The 20,266-nt window shown below is 37.1% G+C and overlaps 1 protein-coding gene across 5 annotated transcripts in view; it reads right to left on the bottom strand.

Moving 5' to 3' along the window:
- Positions 1 to 20,266, bottom strand: part of USP53 (ubiquitin specific peptidase 53) — a 75,540-nt gene that overhangs the window by 27,353 nt on the left and 27,921 nt on the right. For 2 of the 5 annotated variants that reach the window (XM_030915448.1, XM_010364864.2), the window contains exons 4-9: positions 18,200 to 18,292; positions 14,323 to 14,457; positions 5,562 to 5,675; positions 5,398 to 5,480; positions 1,965 to 2,070; positions 1,230 to 1,376 (exon numbers count right to left, since the gene is read on the bottom strand). In XM_030915448.1, the coding sequence (XP_030771308.1) occupies positions 1,230 to 1,376; positions 1,965 to 2,070; positions 5,398 to 5,480; positions 5,562 to 5,675; positions 14,323 to 14,457; positions 18,200 to 18,292 (678 nt within the window). Of the gene's footprint in view, positions 1 to 1,229; positions 1,377 to 1,964; positions 2,071 to 5,397; positions 5,481 to 5,561; positions 5,676 to 14,322; positions 14,458 to 17,764; positions 17,893 to 18,199; positions 18,293 to 20,266 lie in introns of those variants that run through there. The other 3 variants (XM_030915455.1, XM_030915454.1, XM_010364865.2) reach the window with 3 other exon arrangements.

Genomic DNA, 20,266 nt, shown 5'->3' with positions numbered 1-20,266 from the left:
ATAGAAACTTTAAGCCCAAAAAACCGAATTCACTACAAAGTAGTTTAGTCATAATAGAGTATCTCTAATGACACATGACTGACACTTTTCATAAAGAAACTCAATATATGAGATAAATTCCACATTTCTGGTAATTCTTGACTGAATCATGTATTTGAATGTTCATTAAACATATTATCTAAAAGGTAATTATCTCTAAAACTTTAATTGTAATATCAACCGATTCAAAATATACTAAGAAAGTAACAAGCATATCAAGAGATCATGACCGGGTATGCTGGCTCACGCCTGTAATCCCAGCCCTTTGGGAAGCCAAGGCAGGTGGACCAACCTGAGGCCAAGAGTTCGAGAACAGACTGGCAAACATGGTAAAACCCCATCTCTACTAAAAATACAAAAATTAGCTGGGTATGGTGGCACATGCCTGTAATCCTAGCTACTAGGGAGGCTGAAGCATGAAAATTGCTTGAGCCTGGGAGGCAGAGATTGTAGAGAGCCAAGATTGCGCCACTGCACTGCAGCCTAGGCGACAGAGCAAGACTCTGCTGGGGGGAAAAAAAAAGAGTACTTTAGATGAATTTTAAATCTTAAACCTTTCGGCCGGGCGCAGTGGCTCAAGCCTGTAATCCCAGCACTTTGGGAAGCCGAGACGGGCGGATCACGAGGTCAGGAGATCGAGACCATCCTGGCTAACACAGTGAAACCCCGTCTCTACTAAAAAATACAAAAAACTAGCCGGGCGAGGTGGCGGGCGCCTGTAGTCCCAGCTACTGGGGAGGCTGAGGCAGGAGAATGGCGTAAACCCGGGAGGCGGAGCTTGCAGTGAGCTGAGATCCGGCCACTGCACTCCAGCCCAGGCAACAGAGCAAAACTCCATCTCAGAAAACAAAAAACAAAAAACTTAAACCTAAGTTAACAGTATTTATATTTACAATCATGACCATAGATAAAAAATCATCAATCATCATCATTTTAGAGTGAAAGAAGCAAAAGTCATGAGACAGTTTAGTTTGTAATTAAAAGCCATTGCTAGTCTATGTAGTAAAGGCATTCCAGTTAGCCTGGTTTGATTAAACTTGACTTTATCAGATAAAACATCGAAATAGTATTATTTTGTTCAGAAAAAAAAATTTAGTTCTGAAATCAAAATAAGTGTATCATAATATATGTCAAGATGTTTTAGAAGAATTTGAAAATAAAAGGGAAGCGAATGAAAATAGATAAGATACCCCAGGAAGATAAAGATGTGTTGCTAGATTCCGAACAATATCTTCAGTCAAGTCAGAATGCTCAGAGTCCCAGACTAAACCAATTGTAACAATCTCTGGGCAATTCATTAAAACACGGCGAATTTTTATTTTTTGGCCACAGTTACTCTACAGAAAAACACAAAAGAAAAGTTCTAAAATTATGAAAACAGATAAACCATAGGCAAAACCTTACACACTTTGTATTATATAATGACATTGTTAACATATATTTGCAATTTATTCAGTATACTAAAAAATGACTTCTAACAAGTGATTTGTCTTAATTATTGATTAAACAAGAAGTCTATTTTAAATAAAAGTATTCTTTGATATTTTTGTAAATCTGTTAAAGAATTCAACCTAAAAAAAAGCAGAAATAAAACCATTGAAGTCAGTATACAAATATATTAGATGAGAAAAGAGTATCATTCAAGTTTACTGAAAAGAAACTTTCTCTTAAATCAAATGATAAATTTCAGAACTCTGAAAAATTTAATCAACATATGCTACCTTCAAACCTTCACAAACTTAGGAGTTTTTAAAGAAATTATGCTAAGATAAATGGTACACATGGTATAATCTAAAATAATATTTTTAAAAAATTCTTAAAGCTAATTCTATATATAGAATCAATATTTACATGATAATATTTGAATGCCTATTTTCAAATTTACAGAACAAGAAGCATACTAACATTCTCCAAACTATACTTACAGGACATTTCCTATAGTCATCTGTTGTGTTTGCTGCTTGTAGCAATTCTGCAAACATTTCAGGTTTAAAGCGTTCATGTCTTTCCAACATTCTTTCAACTTCATTGCTACAAAAAAAGAAGCAATCCCAAATTGGGCCTATGAACTTAAAATTTTAATAAATTGCACATGAAAAATATTGTCAGTTTAGATGTGCATCACTTTTTCTGTCTAAAACATGACCACAACTGAAAAATGAACCATAAAGTACATTTCCATAAAATGAAAAATTATTAAATTTGCCAAGTATATGATGAAAAAAATTAGCTCAAATAAAGAGAACAAAATAACACAAAATTATATGTTTGGAACTAGACGAATGAGGCTAAGATCCTCTGTCTGGGGGTAGTTTTAAGGCAAATGTTTCATTTGTATTATTACTTAATGAGTAGAAACTTAAGTTTAAACCCTAACCTAACAAGAACAACAAACTGTAGGAAAGGCTCCCTCTCTGGCCCAAAGTTCCTAGAAGCAAAGTTATCAATTTCGGCTAGAAGGTCCTTTGCTGATTAAATGCAGAAGTCACAACCAGAGTTGTTAAAGCCTGACTTACGCCTTTTGTTCTTATGATGAATATTACTCCTGGTTTTGTGTGTGTGTGTGTGTGTGTGTGATGGAGTCTTGCTCTATCACCCAGGCTGGAGTGCAATGGCACAATCCTGGCTCACTTCAACCTCCACCTCCCAGGTTCAAGCGATTCTTGTGCCTCAGCCACTCGAGGGGCTGGGATTACAGGCACGTGCCACCACACCTGGCTAACTTTTGTATTTCTAGTAGAGACGGGGTTTCCCCATGTTCCCCAGGCTGGTCTTGAACTCCTGACCTCAGGTGATCCACCCGCCTCAGACTCCCAAAGTGTTGGGATTACAGGAGTGAGTCACTGTGCCCAGCCAGGATACTAATCATTTTATTAGAGCCCAGGGCAGGCCCTTTAATGCACTACAGGTTAACTGTGATACTTTTTATTCAACCTCTTAAAAGACCTATTTTTATGTATCAGGGTATTAAGTAACTAATATGGTTTGGCTGTGTCCCCACCCAAATCTCATCTTGAATTGTAGCTCCCAAAACTCCTTCATGTTATGGGAGGGACCCGGCTGGAAACAACTGAATCATGGGGGCAGTTTCCCCCATACTGTTCTGTGGTAGTGAATAAGTCTCACAAGATCTGATGGTTTCGTAAGGGGAAACCCCTTTCGCTTGGCTCTCATTCTTTCCTCTTGCCTGCCACCATGTAAGATGTGACTTTGCTCCTCCTTTCCTTCTGCCATGATTGTGAGGCCTACTCAGCCACATGGAACTATGAGTCAATTAAACCTCTTTGCTTTATAAATTACCCAGTCTTGAGCATGTCTTTATTAGCAGCATGAGAACAGGCTAATACTAAAACTATCTAAATATTTCCAAAAAGGAATGTCATGTAAGCTGAAACACTAACTAGTTTCCATTCTAGATGTTCTGGTTGTACTTAACAATAATATAACTATTCTAGAGTTGGATATATTTTAAAGTTCAATAGTTTAAATAATCTCCAAGTATTTGGTAACAACTAAATGTACCCATACAAAACACTTCACGAGTACACCAGAAGGCCCTAAATCTGATAAGCTCATTCAAACTGCATATACTGCTCTTACAAAACTGACAGCATTAGACAACATCCAGAAAAATGTTGAAGTCAGGTAGATCTGGGTTTCAATCTTAATTCATCTACTTACTAGATTAACCTCATTAAACCTATTTCTTCATCAACAAAATAGAATTATCATTAACATTAAAAGTGACAACTTACATAAAGCCTGGAACATGGTAAGCATTCAGTAACTGGTATTCAACACTGATTACCAACACAAATAAGGGTATTATAGTTAGAATTCAAAGCGCACACTCCTGCAACTTGCAGTGTTTACCAAGCAGAGAATGATGGGCTCTAATTCTTATTATCTAACATTCTGCCTGAGAACACTGTCATTTCATTCAAGAGTTTTAAAGTAGAATTAAAATTATAGTTTTTAACTTATTGTCTATCTTTGTTCGAACACCATCCTACTTTTCATAGAAATTTTAAAAAATGACTGACAACCGACTACAATTTGACTGAAGTTTAGGAATGTTTCTCTAAATCAGTGTTTTTTACGTGTCTGTAAACGTAAGAAAGATAGTAAACACATCCAAATAACAAAATTGTTATTATTCAACAATCTTTATGAAATAAGGTTTTATACACAATAAAGCCAGGAAGATAAATCATATGAAATGGATGAACATGATATTCACTTTGCACACTGACACAAATATTAGCAACATTTATCAACTGTTGCACTAACATATTTTGACTGATAATTACTGATCCATATTATGTCTTTTGTATTAAAATGTATGCAAATGTTTATGATCTTACTCAATGTTTACCACATGCCAAATTTTTTTTCTTTTTTTTTTTTTTTTTTGGTGAGACGTAATCTCACTCTGTCACCCAGGCTGGAGTGCAGTGGCATGAACTCAGCTCACTGCAACCTCCACCTCCCGGGATCAAGCAGTTATCTGCCTCAGCCTCCCAAGGAGATAGGATTACAGGCGCCCGAGACCACACCCAGCTAATTTTTTATTTTTAGATTATTTTTAGTAGAGATGGGGTTTCACCATCTTGGCCAGGCTGGTCTTGAACTCCTGACCTCAGGTGATCCACCAGCCTTAGCCTCCCAATGTTCTGGGATTATAGGTGTTAGCCATTGCACCTGGCCACATGCCAAATATGTATACTTTCAAATACCTGTTGGAAAATAGTCAAAGAACATTATGTAAGGTCTAGGGTTAACGTTTAGATCCTTAACTAGCTAATCTTTCATGGACAGAAAGGGAGCGAGTCAGTGGGCAGGTGAGCAGGCAAGCGTGGCAAATTTTTTATTTAAAGTGAATGTTGAGGCCTCAAATGCAATAACCTAACTGAGAATTATGCTCACATTTTTGTTTCTTCTCTGTTTACCCTAGCTTTTATCACCAGAAAGGGACATAGCAGAGCTGACTGAAAATATGGCCATTACAAACAGAACATCTCATAAATGAAGCAACCATGTATAGTTCCATTTAACATTCAGTTTATCATTTTATGCTCCCCTTCACAGTTCTAAAATTTGTTATAAATTAAACAGACATAAAATTTAACTAGTATTATGTATACTTCACTAAGTAACACTTCACTAAGTAACATATTAGGCTAAATTACAAACATCCAACTTTGATAGACATCACTTAATACATCTCACAGCAGCATATCTGGTAGCCTCAGACAGAGAGGGGAAACTCATGTATGCTACGATTTTATAAAATAAGTGTTCAATGTGCTTAAATATGGTATTAACGTTTTTGATAATTATGCTTTAATAGGTTCTTACCATAAGGCTGTTGTAGAAATGTACCGCACAAATTCTGTAAAAGGTAGAGGATCTGATGATGCTCCACAGCTACGACACACACACTACATAGGCAAAAACATATGCTTAATCTATCAATCATAAAACAGAACTATAATATCTAAATAATAATCAAACCATCTCACCTGTTCATACAGAGTCATAGCAAACTTCTGGTGAGTGATACAAGATTTAGAGGTACACATGTCTGCATCTCTGCTTGGCACTATGTGAAAATGAATCCTCTCCAATATATTCTCCTAATTTAAAAAATAGATAAATGAGTTGTTGATCTTGCAGGGAACACAGCAAAATGTAACTCTTTACCTGGAGATTTCCCAAAGTGTAAATTTAAGAGTGTCATACATATTGTTAGCTTTTCAGCTTTCCTCTCTAATGAACACTTTGATCGAATGTTCAATTATTCACCTTTTATAGCACTAGCTAAAAGAAAATGTTGCTTAATGAAAGCAACATTATAATATAACATGATCTTTAATAAAGTTATTTTTAATCCTTCTAAAAAACCCCTGGTGACTGACATCTAGAATTTAATATTAGAAAACAGTTTCCTGTGTTCCCGACATTCTCAAATGAAGGAAAAACAGATAGCTTAAAAAAAAATCCTGGATGGCTGAATAGGAAGAGCTCCAGTCTACAGCTCCCAGCGAGATCGACACAGAAGACAGGTAATTTCTGCATTTCCAACTGAGGTACCTGGTTCATCTCATTGGCACTGGTTGGACAGTGAGTGCAACCCACAGAGGGCGAGCCAAAGCAGGGCAGGACATCACCTCACCCGGGAAGCGCAAGGGGTCAGGGGATTTCTGTTTTCTAGCCAAGGGAAGCCATGAGTCAATGTACCTGGAGGAGCAGTACACTCCAGCCAAAATACTGAGCTTTTCCCATGGTCTTAGCAACCAGCAAACCAGGAGTTCCCCTCCACTGCCTGGCTCAGCTGGTCCGACACCAACGGAACCTTGCTCACTGCTAGTGCAGCAGTCTGAGATCAACCTGGGATGCAGGAGCTTGGTGGGGGAGGGGTGTCTGCCATTGCTGGGGCCTGAGTAGGTGGTTCTCTGCTCACAGTGTAAACAAAGCCACAGGTACGCTTGAACTGGGTGGGGGCCACCGCAGCTCACCAAGGCGTACTGCCTCCCTAGATTCCACCTCTGGGGGCAGGGCATATCTGAACAAGACAGCAGACAGCTTCTTCAGACCTAAATGTCCCCCTCTGACAGCTCTGAAGAGAGGAGTGATTCTCCCAGCACGGCGTTCGAGCTCCAATAACGAAGAAACTGCCTCCTCAAGTGGGTCCCTGACCGCCGTGTAGCCTGACTGGGAGACACCTCCCACTAGGGGCTGACAGACACCTCATACAGGTGGGTGTCCCTCGGGACAAAGCTTCTAGAGAAAGAATCAGGCAGCAATATTTGCTGTTGTGCAGCCTTCGCTAGTGATAAGCAGGCAAACAGGGTCTGGAGTGGACCTCCAGCAAACCCCAACAGACCACAGCTGAGGGGCCTGACTGTTAGAACGAAAACAAACAAACAGAAAGGAATGGCATCAACATCAACAAAAAGGACATCTACACCAAAACCCCATGCATAGGTCACCAACATCAAAGACCAAAGGTAGATAAAACCACAAAGATGGGGAGAAACCAGAGTAGAAAGGCTGAATATTCCAAAAACCAGAAGGTGTCTTCTCCTCTAAGGAATACAACCCCTCGCCTGCAAGGTAACAAAACTGGCTGGAGAATGAGTTTGAAGAGTTGACAGAAGTGGGCTTCAGAAGGTCAGTAATAACAAACTTCTCCGAGCTAAAGGAGCATGTTCTAACCCAGTGCAAGAAAGCTAAAAACCTTGAAAAAAGGTTAGATGAATGGCTAACTAGAATAACCCATGAAGAGAAGAGCTTATATGACCTGATGGAGCTTAAAAACACAGTAAGAGAACTTCGTGAAGCATACACAAACTTCAGTAGCCGATTCGATCAAGCAGAAGAAAGGCTATCAGTGACTGAAGATCAAATTAATGAAATAAAGTCAGAAGACAAGATTAGAGAAAAAAGAGTGAAAAGAACCTAACAAAGCCTCCAAGAAATATGGGACTATGTGAAAAGAGCAAATCTATGTTTGATTGGTGTACCTGAAAGTGATGGGGAGAATGGAAACAAGTTAGAAAACAGTTTTCAGGATATTGTCCAAGAGAACTTCCCCAACCTAATAAGGCAGGCCAACATTCAAATTCAGGAAATACAGAGAACACCACAAAGATACTCGTCGAGAAGAGCAACCCAAAGTCACATAATTATCACATTCACCAAGGTTGAAATGAAGGAAAAAATGTTAAAGGCAGCCAGAGAGAAAGGTCTGGTTACCCACAAAGGGAAGCCCATCAGACTAAAGCTGGATCTCTCTGTAGAAACTCTACAAGCCAGAAGAGAGTGGGGGCCAATATTCAACATTTTTAAAGAAAACAATTTTCAACCCAGAATTTCATATCCGCCAAACTAAGCTTCATAAATAAAGGAGAAATAAAATCCTTTACAGACAAGCAAATGCTGAATCTGTCACCAGGCCTGCCTTACAAGAGCTCCTGAAGGAAGCACTAAACATGGATAGGAATGACCGGCACCAGCCACTGCAAAACCATGCCAAATTTAAAACCCATCGACGCTATGAAAAAACCACATCAATTAACGGGCAAAATAATCAGCTAATATCATAACGACAGGATCAAATTCACACATAACAATATTAACCTTAAATGCAAATGGGCTAAATGCCCCAGTTAAAAGACATAGACTGGCAAATTGGATAAAGAGTCAAGACCCATCAGTGTGCTGTATTCAGGAGACCCATCTCATGTGCAGAGACACACACAGGCTCAAAATAAAGGGATGGAGGAAGATCTACCAAGCAAATGGAAAGCAAAAAAAAAAAGCAGAGATTGCAATCTTGGTCTCTGATAAAACAGGCTTTAAACCAACAAAGATCAAAAGAGACAAAGAAGGCCATTATATAATAGTAAAGGGATCAATTCAATAATAAGAGCTAACTATCCTAAATATACATGCACCCAATACAGGAGCACCAAGATTCATAAAGCAAGTACTTAGAGACCTACAAAGACACTTAGACTCACACACAATAATAATGGGAGACTTTAACACCCCACTATCAATATTAGACAGATCAACAAGACAGAAAATTAACAAGGATATCCAGGACTTGAACTCAACTCTAGACCAAGAGGACCTAATAGACATCTACAGAACTCTACACAACAAATAAACAGAATATATATTGTTCTCAGCACCACACCGCACTTATTCTAAAATTGACCACATAATTGGAAGTAAAACACTCCCGAGCAAATGTAAAAGAACAGAAATTACAACAAACTGTCTCTCAGACCACAGTGCAACCAAATTAGAACTTAGGATTAAGAATCTCATTCAAATCCGCACAACTAGATGGAAAATGAGCAAACTGCTCAGGAAAGACTACTAAGTAAATAACGACATGAAGGCAGAAATAAAGCTGTTCTTTAAAACCAATGAGAACAAAGACACAACGTACCCGAATCTCTGGGACACATTTAAGGCAGTGTGTGGAGGGAAATTTATAGCACTAAATGCCCACAAGAGAAAGCAGGAGATACCTGAAATCGACACCCTAACATCTTAATTAAAGGAACAAGAGAAGCAAGAGCAAATAAATTCAAAAACTAGCAGAAGACAAGAAATAAGTAGGTTCGGCCGGGTGCGGTGGCTCAAGCCTGTAATCCCAGCACTTTGGGAGGCCGAGACGGGTGGATCACGAGGTCAGGAGATCGAGACCATCCTGGCTAACCTGGTGAAACCCCGTCTCTACTTAAAAAAAAAAAAAAAAAAAAAAGAAAGAAATGAGTAGGTTCAGAGCAGAACTGAAGGAGAAAGAGACACAAAAAGCCTTTCAAAAAAATCAGTGAATCCAGGAGCTGGTTTTTTGAAAAGATCAACAAAACAGACCACTAGCAAGACTAATAAAGAAGAAAAGAGAGAAGAATCAAATAAATGCAATAAAAAATGAGAAAGGGGATAGCACCACTGATCCCACAGAAATACAAACTACCATCAGAGAATACTATAAACACCTCTACACAAATAAACTAGAAAATCTAGAAGAAATGGATGAATTCCTGGACACATACACCCTCCCAAGACAAAACCAGAAAGAATTTGAATCTCTGAATAGACCAACAACAGGTTCTGAAATTGAAGCAATAATTAATAGCCTATCAACCAAAAAAAGTCCAGGACCACAGCCTAGATTCACAGCCAAATTCTACCAGAGGTACAAAGAGGAGCTGGTACCATTCCTTCTGAAACTATTCCAATCAACAGAAAAAGAGGGAATCCTCCCTAACTCATTTTATGAGGCCAGCATCATCCTGATACCAAAGCCTGGCAGAGACACAACAAAAAAAGGAATTTTAGGCCAATATCCCTGATGAACATTAAAGTGAAAATCCTTAATAAAATACTGGCAAACTGAATCCAGCAGCACATCAAAAAGCGATCAAGTTGGCTTCATCCCTGAGATACAAGGCTGGTTCAACATACGCAAATCAATAAACATAATCCATCACATAAACAGAACCAATGACAAAAACCACATGATTATTTCAATAGATACAGAAAAGGCCTTCAACAAAATTCAACTGTCTTTCATGCTAAAAACTCTGAATAAACTAGGTATCAATGGAATGTATCTCAACATAATAAGAGCAATTGATGACAAACCCACAGCCAATATCATACTGAATGGGCAAAAACTGGAAGCATTCCCTTTGAAAACCGGCACAAGACAAGGATGCCCTCTCTCACCACTCCTACTCAACATAGTATTGGAAGTTCTGGCCAGGGCAATCAGGCAAAAGAAAGCGATAAAGAGTATTCAGATAGGAAGACAGGAAGTCAAATTGTCTGTTTGCAGATGACATGACTATATATTTAGAAAACCCCATTGTCTCAGCCCCAAATCTCCTTAAGCTGATAAGCAACTTTAGCAAAGTCTCAGGATACAAAATCAATGTGCAAAAATCACGAGCATTCCTTTACACCAATAATAGAGAGCCAAATCATGAGTGAACTCCCATTCACAATTGCTTCAAAGAGAATAAAATACCTAGGAATCCAACTTACAAGGGATGTGAAGGACCTCTTCAAGGAGAACTACAAACCACTGCTCAATGAAATAAAAGAGGACACAAACAAATGGAAGAACATTCCATGCTCATGGATAGGAATAATCAACATCGTGAAAATGGCCATACTGCCAAAAGTAATTTATAGATTCAATGCTATCCCCATCAAGCTACCACTTCACAGAATTGGAAAAAACTACTTTTTTAAAGTTTATATGGAACCAAAAAAGAGCCCGCATAGCCAAGACAATCCTGGGTAAGAAGAACAACGCTGAAGGCATCACGCTACCTGACTTCAAACTTTACTACAAGGCAACGGTAACCAAAACAGCATGGTACTGGTACCAAACATATATATAGACCAGTAGAACAGAATGGAGGTCTCAGAAATAACACCACACATCTACCACCATCTGATCTTTGACAAACCTGACATACAAAAGCAATGGGGCAAAGATTCCCTATTTAATAAATTGTGTTGGGAAAACTGGCTAGCCATATGCAGAAAACTGACACTGGACCCCTTCCTTACACCTTATACAAAAATCAACTCAATGGATGAAAGACTTAAACATAAGACCTAGGACCATAAAAATCCTGAAGAAAACCTAGGCAATACCATTCAGGATATAGGCATGTGCAAAGACTTCATGTCTAAAACACCAAAAGCAGTGGCAACAAAAGCCAAAATTGACAAATGGTATCTATTTAAACTAAAGAGCTTCTACACAGCAAAAGAAACCATCATTAGAGTAAACAGGCAACCTACAGAATGGGAGAAAATTTTTGCAATCTATCCATCTGACAAAGGGCTAATATCCTGAATCTACAAAGAACTTAAACAAATTTACACGAAAAAAAGCAACCAACCCAGCTGGGCACAGTGGCTCACGCCTGTAATCCCAGCACTTTGGGAGGCCAAGGCAGGTGGACCACGAGGTCAGGAGATCGAGACCATCCTGGCTAGCACAATGAAACCCCATCTCTACTAAAATACAAAAAATTAGTGGGCGTGGTGGCGGGCACCTGTAGTCCCAGCTACTTGAGAGGCTGAGGCAGGAGAATGGCGTGAACCCGGGAGGCAGAGCTTGTAGTGAGCCAAGATCATGCCATTGCACTCCAGCCTGGGCGACAGAGTGAAACTCTGTCTCAAAAGAAAAAAAACCACCAACCCCATCAAGAAATGGCCAAAGGATATGAACAGACACTTCTCAAAAGAAGATGTATGCAGCCAACAAACATATGAAAAAATGCTCATCATCACGGGTTATTAGAGAAATACAAATCAAAACCACAATGAGATACCATCTCATACCAGTTAGAATGACGATCATTAAAAAGTCAGGAAACAACAGATGCTGGAGAGGTTGTCGAAAAATAGGAACACTTTTACACTGTCGGGGGAAGTGTAATAGTTTAATCATTGTGGAAGACAGTATGGAGATTCCTCAAGGATCTAGAACTGGAAATACCATTTGACCCAGCAACCCCATTACTGGGCATATACCCAAAGGATTATAAATCATTCTAGGATAAAGACACATACACAGGTATGTTTATTGTGGCACTATTCACAATAGCAAAGACTTGGAACCAACCCAAATGTTCATCAATGATAGACTGGATTAAGAAAATGTGGCACATATACACCACGGAATACTATGCAGCCACAAAAAAAGGATGAGTTCATGTCCTTTGCAGTGACATGGATGAAGCTGGAAACCATCATTCTCAGCAAACCATCACAAGATCAGAAAACCAAACACCACATGTTCTCACTCGGAGGTAGGAGTTGAACAATGAGAACACATGGACACAGGGAGGGGAACATCACACACTGGGGCCTGTCAGGGGTGGGGGGCTGGGGAGGGATAACATTAGGAGAAATACCTAATGTAGGTGACAGGTTGATGGGTGCAGCAAACCATCATGGCACGTGTATACCTATGTAACAAAACTGCACGCTCTGCACATGTAACCCAGAATTTAAAATATGATTAAAAAAATCCTACTTGAATCACCTAGGTAGTCTGTATAAGTAATAGCAAAACAAAGGCTCTATATCTACACTAACACCATAATGAAGGCAATGTAATCTGCCACGAATTTCATATAAATGTTGATTTACAATATAGATCAGTAAGGGGTATTTATTTATTTAACAGAATTCTTTTTACCAAACTTAACCAATGGATTCTATTCATTAGCTAACTTCCCTCTCCTCTGCTCCAGGATATTTAAGACCATTTAATAATTTAAGCCTAGATTTCTAGACATTTTGTGAATTATCATACCACGTATTAGAATAATTCATTTAAGCGAAAGTAAAACTACAAAGTTTAGCATTGTTCAAAATACATTTGTTTTAAGCAAAGAATCAATTATAAACAGATGAAATATGGAAAGTATATTTCATTACTGTGTGTGCTGTTATTGACATTTTAATCAACATGCAAGTGTGCTATGCAAGATGCTAGTCAATGAGCTTTCCATCTAAGGAAACCATGAAGATGCTCATTTTTAAAAGGTGATGAATAATATACACACGCCAAATGAACTCTACAGACAGTAAATTCTACAGGGAATGGATTGGGTGGTTTGGTCATGTGCTGTCTGGTAGGCATAGACTTAGTTTGAACCTTCACAAAATGATAGATTTTTAAAGTTCTGAGTATTTCAGGAACTTGAGCAAAGGCTGCTAGTATAACAGCCTTATAAATAAGGAGTATAAACAGGAATATAAAAATATATGTGAGGAACAGAATGGAATAATCTCACTAGGAAGAAAAATCCAGCTATGAAGCATTGAGGGAAGGTGGAGTTTAATCATAACGGGCCTTAAATATCAGAATAAAAAGTCTAGATTTGAATCGTGGAAATATTTGAAGAGTAAGCATTAACCCGAAGAAAATCATATTAATATGGTGGCTATTTAAAAAATAGGACATAAATAAACAGGCTGAATGGACACCAGTAGGAGGCTTAAATATGGTGACCTGGAAGAAGTTGTGGTAGGGAATTAATATGGAAAGAAAAAACTTTTGAAAGGGTTTCTGATGAAAGAATTTACAGAATTTGCTAACTAGAAACAGGAAGGAGAGAGAAGAAATGGTTACAACTTATTTATAGGTGGCATCAATATTAACCGAGACATTTAATAATTAACATACCTATTTTACATGTATAAAGTATGTACCTGATAAAAGGAATGCTCTACTTACTAATACGGTGGTAACACAGAGCCTAAGAACATCAACCTCAGTGATTCTCAACATGGAATGTGGGTAACAGGCTGTTGCCCATGTTAACTTCCCACCAAAATCCCCTTATCTCCCAATGAGAATCATTGCATGCAATGAAAACTATTACTGCTGGGAATGTGCTGTACATGTGAACCCTATAGTGGCAGAATACTGATTTAAATGATATCATTTATATTCAGCAAAGCTTATTGCTCCAACTAAGTTTTAAAATATTTTAGTAGCCCAAGAGTAAAAATTAGAGCAACACAAATAATCAAAACCAAAAGTACAACACAAAACACAGATGGATTGAAGTTGAGGCTTGAAGGATGGGTAAGATATGGATCTACCAGCCAGTTCTGACATTTCTCTATTGTTCCACATTTTTGTTTCATTTGTCTCAACATTTGTACCATCTAAGGAATGAAAGCTACTATCCTGACTTCTTAAGGAATACCAGAAATACTTACAAAGCACTCTGCAGCATCATCCATAAGGCCAAGTTGAAATCGCTGCTCATCTTTGAAGCTTTCTGCAAGAGCATGCCTTATGTTATCTGAGGGAAGTGCTTTTTCTCGACTATGTTGGAACTGTGCAAATATCGTCTGGGAATCAACAAGAAAATCAGTAAGTTTAACGCCAGCTTTAAAATTGTTTCAGTAATTTCATTACAACACAGAGAAACTCAAAACACTATACTTGGAAAATAACACAGAAGTCTTTTGCTCTAAAATTTCATACAAAAATTAATTATTTGTATCACCAAGTGTAGAAATGTTTGCACCAGCCTCTAAATCAAATGTTAGCGGACACAAGAATTAAACATGTAGGGTTCCCAGGTCCCACCCTCAGACTCTAAGTCTTAGGTGAGGCTCATTTTTAAACTATTCCCCAGATAATTCTGATGCAGGTTGTTTAAGGAACAGAATTTTGAGATTTAAGTTGCTTTAAATCTAAAAATATACAATAGGAATTAGAATTACGCTGAACAAAATAAACATATAATGACACAAAAATTGGTAGAATTCACTAGTCTTAAAAGAAAAAAGCAACCTAAACAAACTTTTCAAACTTAAAAAAATTTTCTACTAGAGTCTTAAGAATACCTCAGAAAATGACAAATCCTGATCTAAAAATTAGATGATTTAACGGAATGCCAATGTCCCACTATTATTTGACTACATTTGCCTTTTAAAAATGCAAATGTACATTTTACAAGAAGATTCAGAAAAGAGATAATAATGACTTTTAACTTTTAAGAAAAGGTCCTACCACCCGTAAGTTATCAGTTCTCCTAACTTAGAGAATTATAGGTTGAATGTCTCCAAATCAAAAATGTGAAAACCAAAATGTTCCAAAATCTAAAAGTTTTTGAGCACTGACAAAATGCTTAAAGGAAATGCTTTTAAATTTGGTATGCTCAATCAGTAAATACATAAATGCAAATATTCCAAAATCAAAAAACAAAATCTAAAATCCAAAACACTGCTGGTCCTGCGCATTTCAGACAAGGGATATCCAACCTGTATTTCTAATCTAAATTAAGAAACTAGAAACATCATTCAGTTTCTAATCTAAACCCAAGAAACTGGAAACATGAAATCATAGTTGTTAATCTGATTTTCAATTTTCCTTATTAAACTTAAGCAAGAAAAAAACATTTTAATGAATTACAATTTTATGACAATCATCTTACATGGAAGAAAGTAAGGAAAAAAGAAAACTTTTCAATGACAGTCCACCAAAGTAGTATTGGTCACATTCAGTCCCATGTTAGCTCAAGGGGTCATGTCATCTCAAAAAAAAAAATATGTTTAAGATCAACATACAAGGAAAACATTTCATGAATCTGTTTCACTACTGCAAAAAAATATAATTTATAAATAAAATAAGAAATTAGAAAATACAGATGTCAACTGATATTAGATACCCAGAACTATAATTATTTTAGCCATTAAATAGCTAAAATTATGAATAGTAAAAGATGAAAAATAACTTTCAGATTTTATCTCTTATTTAGGCAATTAACTTCCAGGTAATGTTTAAGATTACTCATTCATTCAACCTGTATTTTTTGGCTCCCTAGTATATGTTAGGCATTGTTCTACACTAGAAAAATGGATGACAACCCTACCTACATGGAGATTATATTCTTGTTATAGTAATGAGAAGGCAAAGAAGTAATTATGTAACATCAGAATGTGATAACTACAGTAGAGAAAAATAAAGAGATACAAGAGAGAAAAATAAAGCAGTGTAATGGGGACAGGAATGCCAGGGATATCATAGATGGAGGCAGCTTACCTTTTACCTAGTGTAGTCGGGGAAGGTCTCACTGATGGAAAAGTAACATTTGAGGAGAGGCATAAAGGAAATAAGGGCATTAGCCATGAGGACATTTGAAAGAAAAGCATTCCAGACAAAAGGAATAACAATGAGGAGACTTTGAGGTGGAGACCAGCTCTGAGAAACAGAGCCCAGTTTGGTTAAAATGCAATGTATTTGTGTGTGTTTTTGACAGGGGAGGAGAGGAAGGCAAGCACAGGAAAGAGGCAGGTGACTGTGCAGGGCTACAAGAGAGCTGGTCTAGGAAATTAATAATCCTAGGTTTTACAATTAGACAAAACATTCAAAATTTACTGTGGAATACATAAAATGTGATACTGTAATGTGACCTAGGTTCATTCTTCATTTCCTAACAATAACCCTATTTTGCCATGTTCTTAAAAAAAGAGAATATAAAATTTCTTCCTTTGGTGATTTACTCAAACAATCTTTTCAGGAACATAATGAAATTAAGGCACATAAATTTTTTAAAAAAATCTGTGTGTCTACGTGTGTGTGTTCATTATGAATATTCAAGAATGTAAAAAATGAAACATTTATCTCTAAAATGTATAACAAAATCTTAAGTTCTCTGGCAAAAGATTTCAGTGACACAAATGAGTTGCTAATATATACTGGACACTCTGTTTGTCTTCCTTCTATTTTCCTCAGCAGAGCAGCCACAGGGATCTAGTTCAAATATTACATCTGGTTAAAACAGACTGTATCACTCTTCCACTCAAAACAATCCCCTATCTCCCTAAATCACTCAGAGAAAAAGCCACGATCCTTACAGAGGCCTGTAAGGCCCTACACAATCTAAACCCCTGTTCTAGTTATGTATTGCCCTGTAACTAAACCACCCCCAAAATGTAGTTACACAAATCTGCAATTTGGGTGGGGACAGCACGTCTCTGCTCCACTTGAAGTCATTTTGGACAGTTTGAATGCCGGGACCTGGAATATCTGAAGGTCGCTCTTTCATGTCTGGCAGTTGATGCTGGCTGTGGGGTGGGAACTCAGCTCTAGTTGTGTCCAGAATGCCTCCAAGTGGTCTTTCCTCATGGCCACCTGGCTTCCTCATCATGGTGGCTCACTTCCAAGAATGAGCAACTCAAGAAACAGAGCTGGGTGATAGCTATATCATCTTTTCTAAACTAACCCAACCTCAGATATCTGGATTGCAGCCTCAGTTCTGCCATAGTCTGTTTGACAGGTATCAGTCATTAAGGCCAGTCTATATTCAAAGAATTAGATTTTGGATAAGGAAGCATGCAAAAGAATCTGCAGATATGTTTTAAAGCCACCTTGGCTACCCTCACCTCGGAGCTCATATTCTACCACTCTCTTCCTTGCTCATAAAGCTCCTGCCACCCATATTTCCTTGGTGTTCCTTAAATATGTCAGGTATACTCATACCTCAAGGCCTTTGCAGTTGCTGTTTCTTTGTCTACCTGGAGGGCTCTTCAAGGTCTCGATTCAAATATCAGTTTCTCAGTGAGGCTTTCCTGGCTACATAACACTCCCTATTTTCTTTCCCTGATGTATTTTTCCACTGTTACAACTATTACTATCTAACATACTTACAATATTTTGCTTTCTTATTATTGTCTCCTCCTCTATAATACAAGCTCTATGAGAAAAGGGATTTTCATCAGTTTTGTTCACTGCTGTATCCTCAGTCACTACATTGGTACCCAGAACTCAGTAGTAGCTCCAAAAACATTTGTTAAAATGAGTAAGAATAACTGCAAAATAATGAAAAAGATAATGTTCCTAACAATTTTCTACTTAGAATGTTAAAAATTAATATTTTTATTAATTTTTAATAAAAATTACATAAAAGAGGAAAATGAAAACACAAACCCGAATAAGTCACACTGTGAAGAATTCATCTTCAAAACTGTTAATCACCTGACAGTGAACTTTAGTTACAACAAACTGACCCAATATATCAATTATCAAACTTAAATTTTTGAAGGAACAATTGATAGTAATCTTTCAGAGCTATTAAAAAGTTACCTTCAATGCACAAAATATACAGGCATCTCCCTGACAAACATGTCCAGTCAAAACCCGCAAGCTTCGTCGGAATATATCCAATTGCCATAAGACCTAAAAAACAGCAAGATGTGAAGGAAAAAGAAACAAACAGATTTTTCTTACTATAACAAAAGACAGATTTAGATATTTTACAAATTCCAAAAAGCTAATAAGTAACTTCTTTTAATTGCCTGTACATAATCAGACATAGACAACCACTGGAAATAACAGCAAGTATAAAATTGCTACATGCATGTTGTGCATATATAAAAGTTGGATTCAGAAGATACTGTTACTGGTGCACATGAAAAACCATGACAGGCATGGAGCAGGCAAAAACCAACTCCTCATTAAGGATTTGGTCTGAACAGGAAACATGGAATACCAAATAGAGAAGTTGGCAGAGACATGAAAGAGGAAGTGATTATAATACTTGAAACAAACTGAAATTTTGAAAGGAAATATAATTAGACTTTAAAGCCAGAGTGTACAAAATAGGGATCTGCACATTATGGCAAGAAAAAGGGGTGAGCAGAGGTGTGTGCGGTCACTGTACATGGAACAAGAAAGGGGGTACCTGTGTACAGCATAGTAAGCAGCAGCCATTAATAAATTACTCAAGCATATACTTGCTGCAATTATCCACTTATCTTCTGCTACTAAAAAAGACAAAGATGAAGCAAACCCAAAAAGATTGTAACTGTCAAATCAGTCCAGTACTTAAACTCATTCTGAAAAACCTGAATTCTATACAGAGGATAAAAATAGTACTTGTGTCTCATAAAGTTCTTGTAAGGATTAAATAATATGTAATGTTTCTAGAGCAGGGTATGGTACTCAACTGGCATGCAATGAGTACCAGTTGCTATTTGTGACTGATACTACTACTACAATAAACAAATAATATCTTCAAATTTCTCTATCTTTTAGTCGTGTCCTCAAATAACGTAACTAAGAAAATCTATTCATGATCTCTCCTTTCTCCCAAATAAAAACAAAAAGTTAATAAAAACAAACTGGTTTTAATATGTCCTATATTTTCAACTACTCCACAACTAAATGTCATTTTAGAATTTCTCCTTAAACGTTGCCTTTTATTAAAGCATAATGAATAGGATCAATTTTTCTATTACAGATAACTCAGTGTTTTTGCAAAGCACTTGATGATGTTTAAAAACTTTCTTGAGTATCACATCCTAGCATATTTTTAAAAACACAATGAAATCCATTTTACCAACAAAGAAAATGATTTAATGATAGCACAGCTTTAGAAATAGTATACCACTGAGGTTAATAAAACACATCTGAAGGCAGGTGTCTGGTTTCTAATTCTGGGTTTATTGTTTACTAATTTCTGGACTGACTCAGGCAAAATATTTTCTGGGACTCAATTTTCTCATCAGTAAAATAAAGATAAATGTAGTACTTACCTCTTACAGATGTTGTAACGATTAAATTAGGTGACATGTAATGTTCAAACAAGCAGTAAGAATACAACAAATGTGAGCTATTAAACAGTATTGTAATATTAAATGTTATAACTTTGCTTCTCAGACATTAAAATCACACTAATGTGTTATATTAGACCTAATTGTACTGCTTTTGCATTAGATAAAAGTTTAAAATATTCAGCTAAAATAGAATACCCTCTATAATCTGTTTATAAAGTTAGTGAAGTCTTCCAAATGTAACCAGAATGTTTTCTATGATTACAAAAACTCTGAGTTACACTGGATCAAACTACAGATAAAATGTTTTATGTGATTTATTTCAAGTTCCCTGTACATTACTGTCTTTAACACAATAGTGTAAAGGCTACTTTAACAAATCGCTATCACAAAATAATTACCCTAATTATAGTTAATCTTCATCCATTTCATTTTATTTTATTTTTATTTATTTTTTAGATGGATCTCACTTTCTTGCCCAGGCTGGAGTGTGATGGTGCTCTTGGCTCAATGCAACCTCAGCCTCCTGGGTTCAAGCGATTCTCCTGCCTCAGCCTCCTGAGTAGCTGGAACTACAGGTGCCTGCCACCATGCCCAG

Source organism: Rhinopithecus roxellana, chromosome 2 (genome assembly GCF_007565055.1).
Source record: "Rhinopithecus roxellana isolate Shanxi Qingling chromosome 2, ASM756505v1, whole genome shotgun sequence".
Lineage (NCBI taxonomy): Eukaryota > Metazoa > Chordata > Mammalia > Primates > Cercopithecidae > Rhinopithecus > Rhinopithecus roxellana.
The sequence above is the reverse complement of the archived record's forward strand: the minus strand, read 5'-3'. Positions and strand labels throughout refer to the sequence as shown.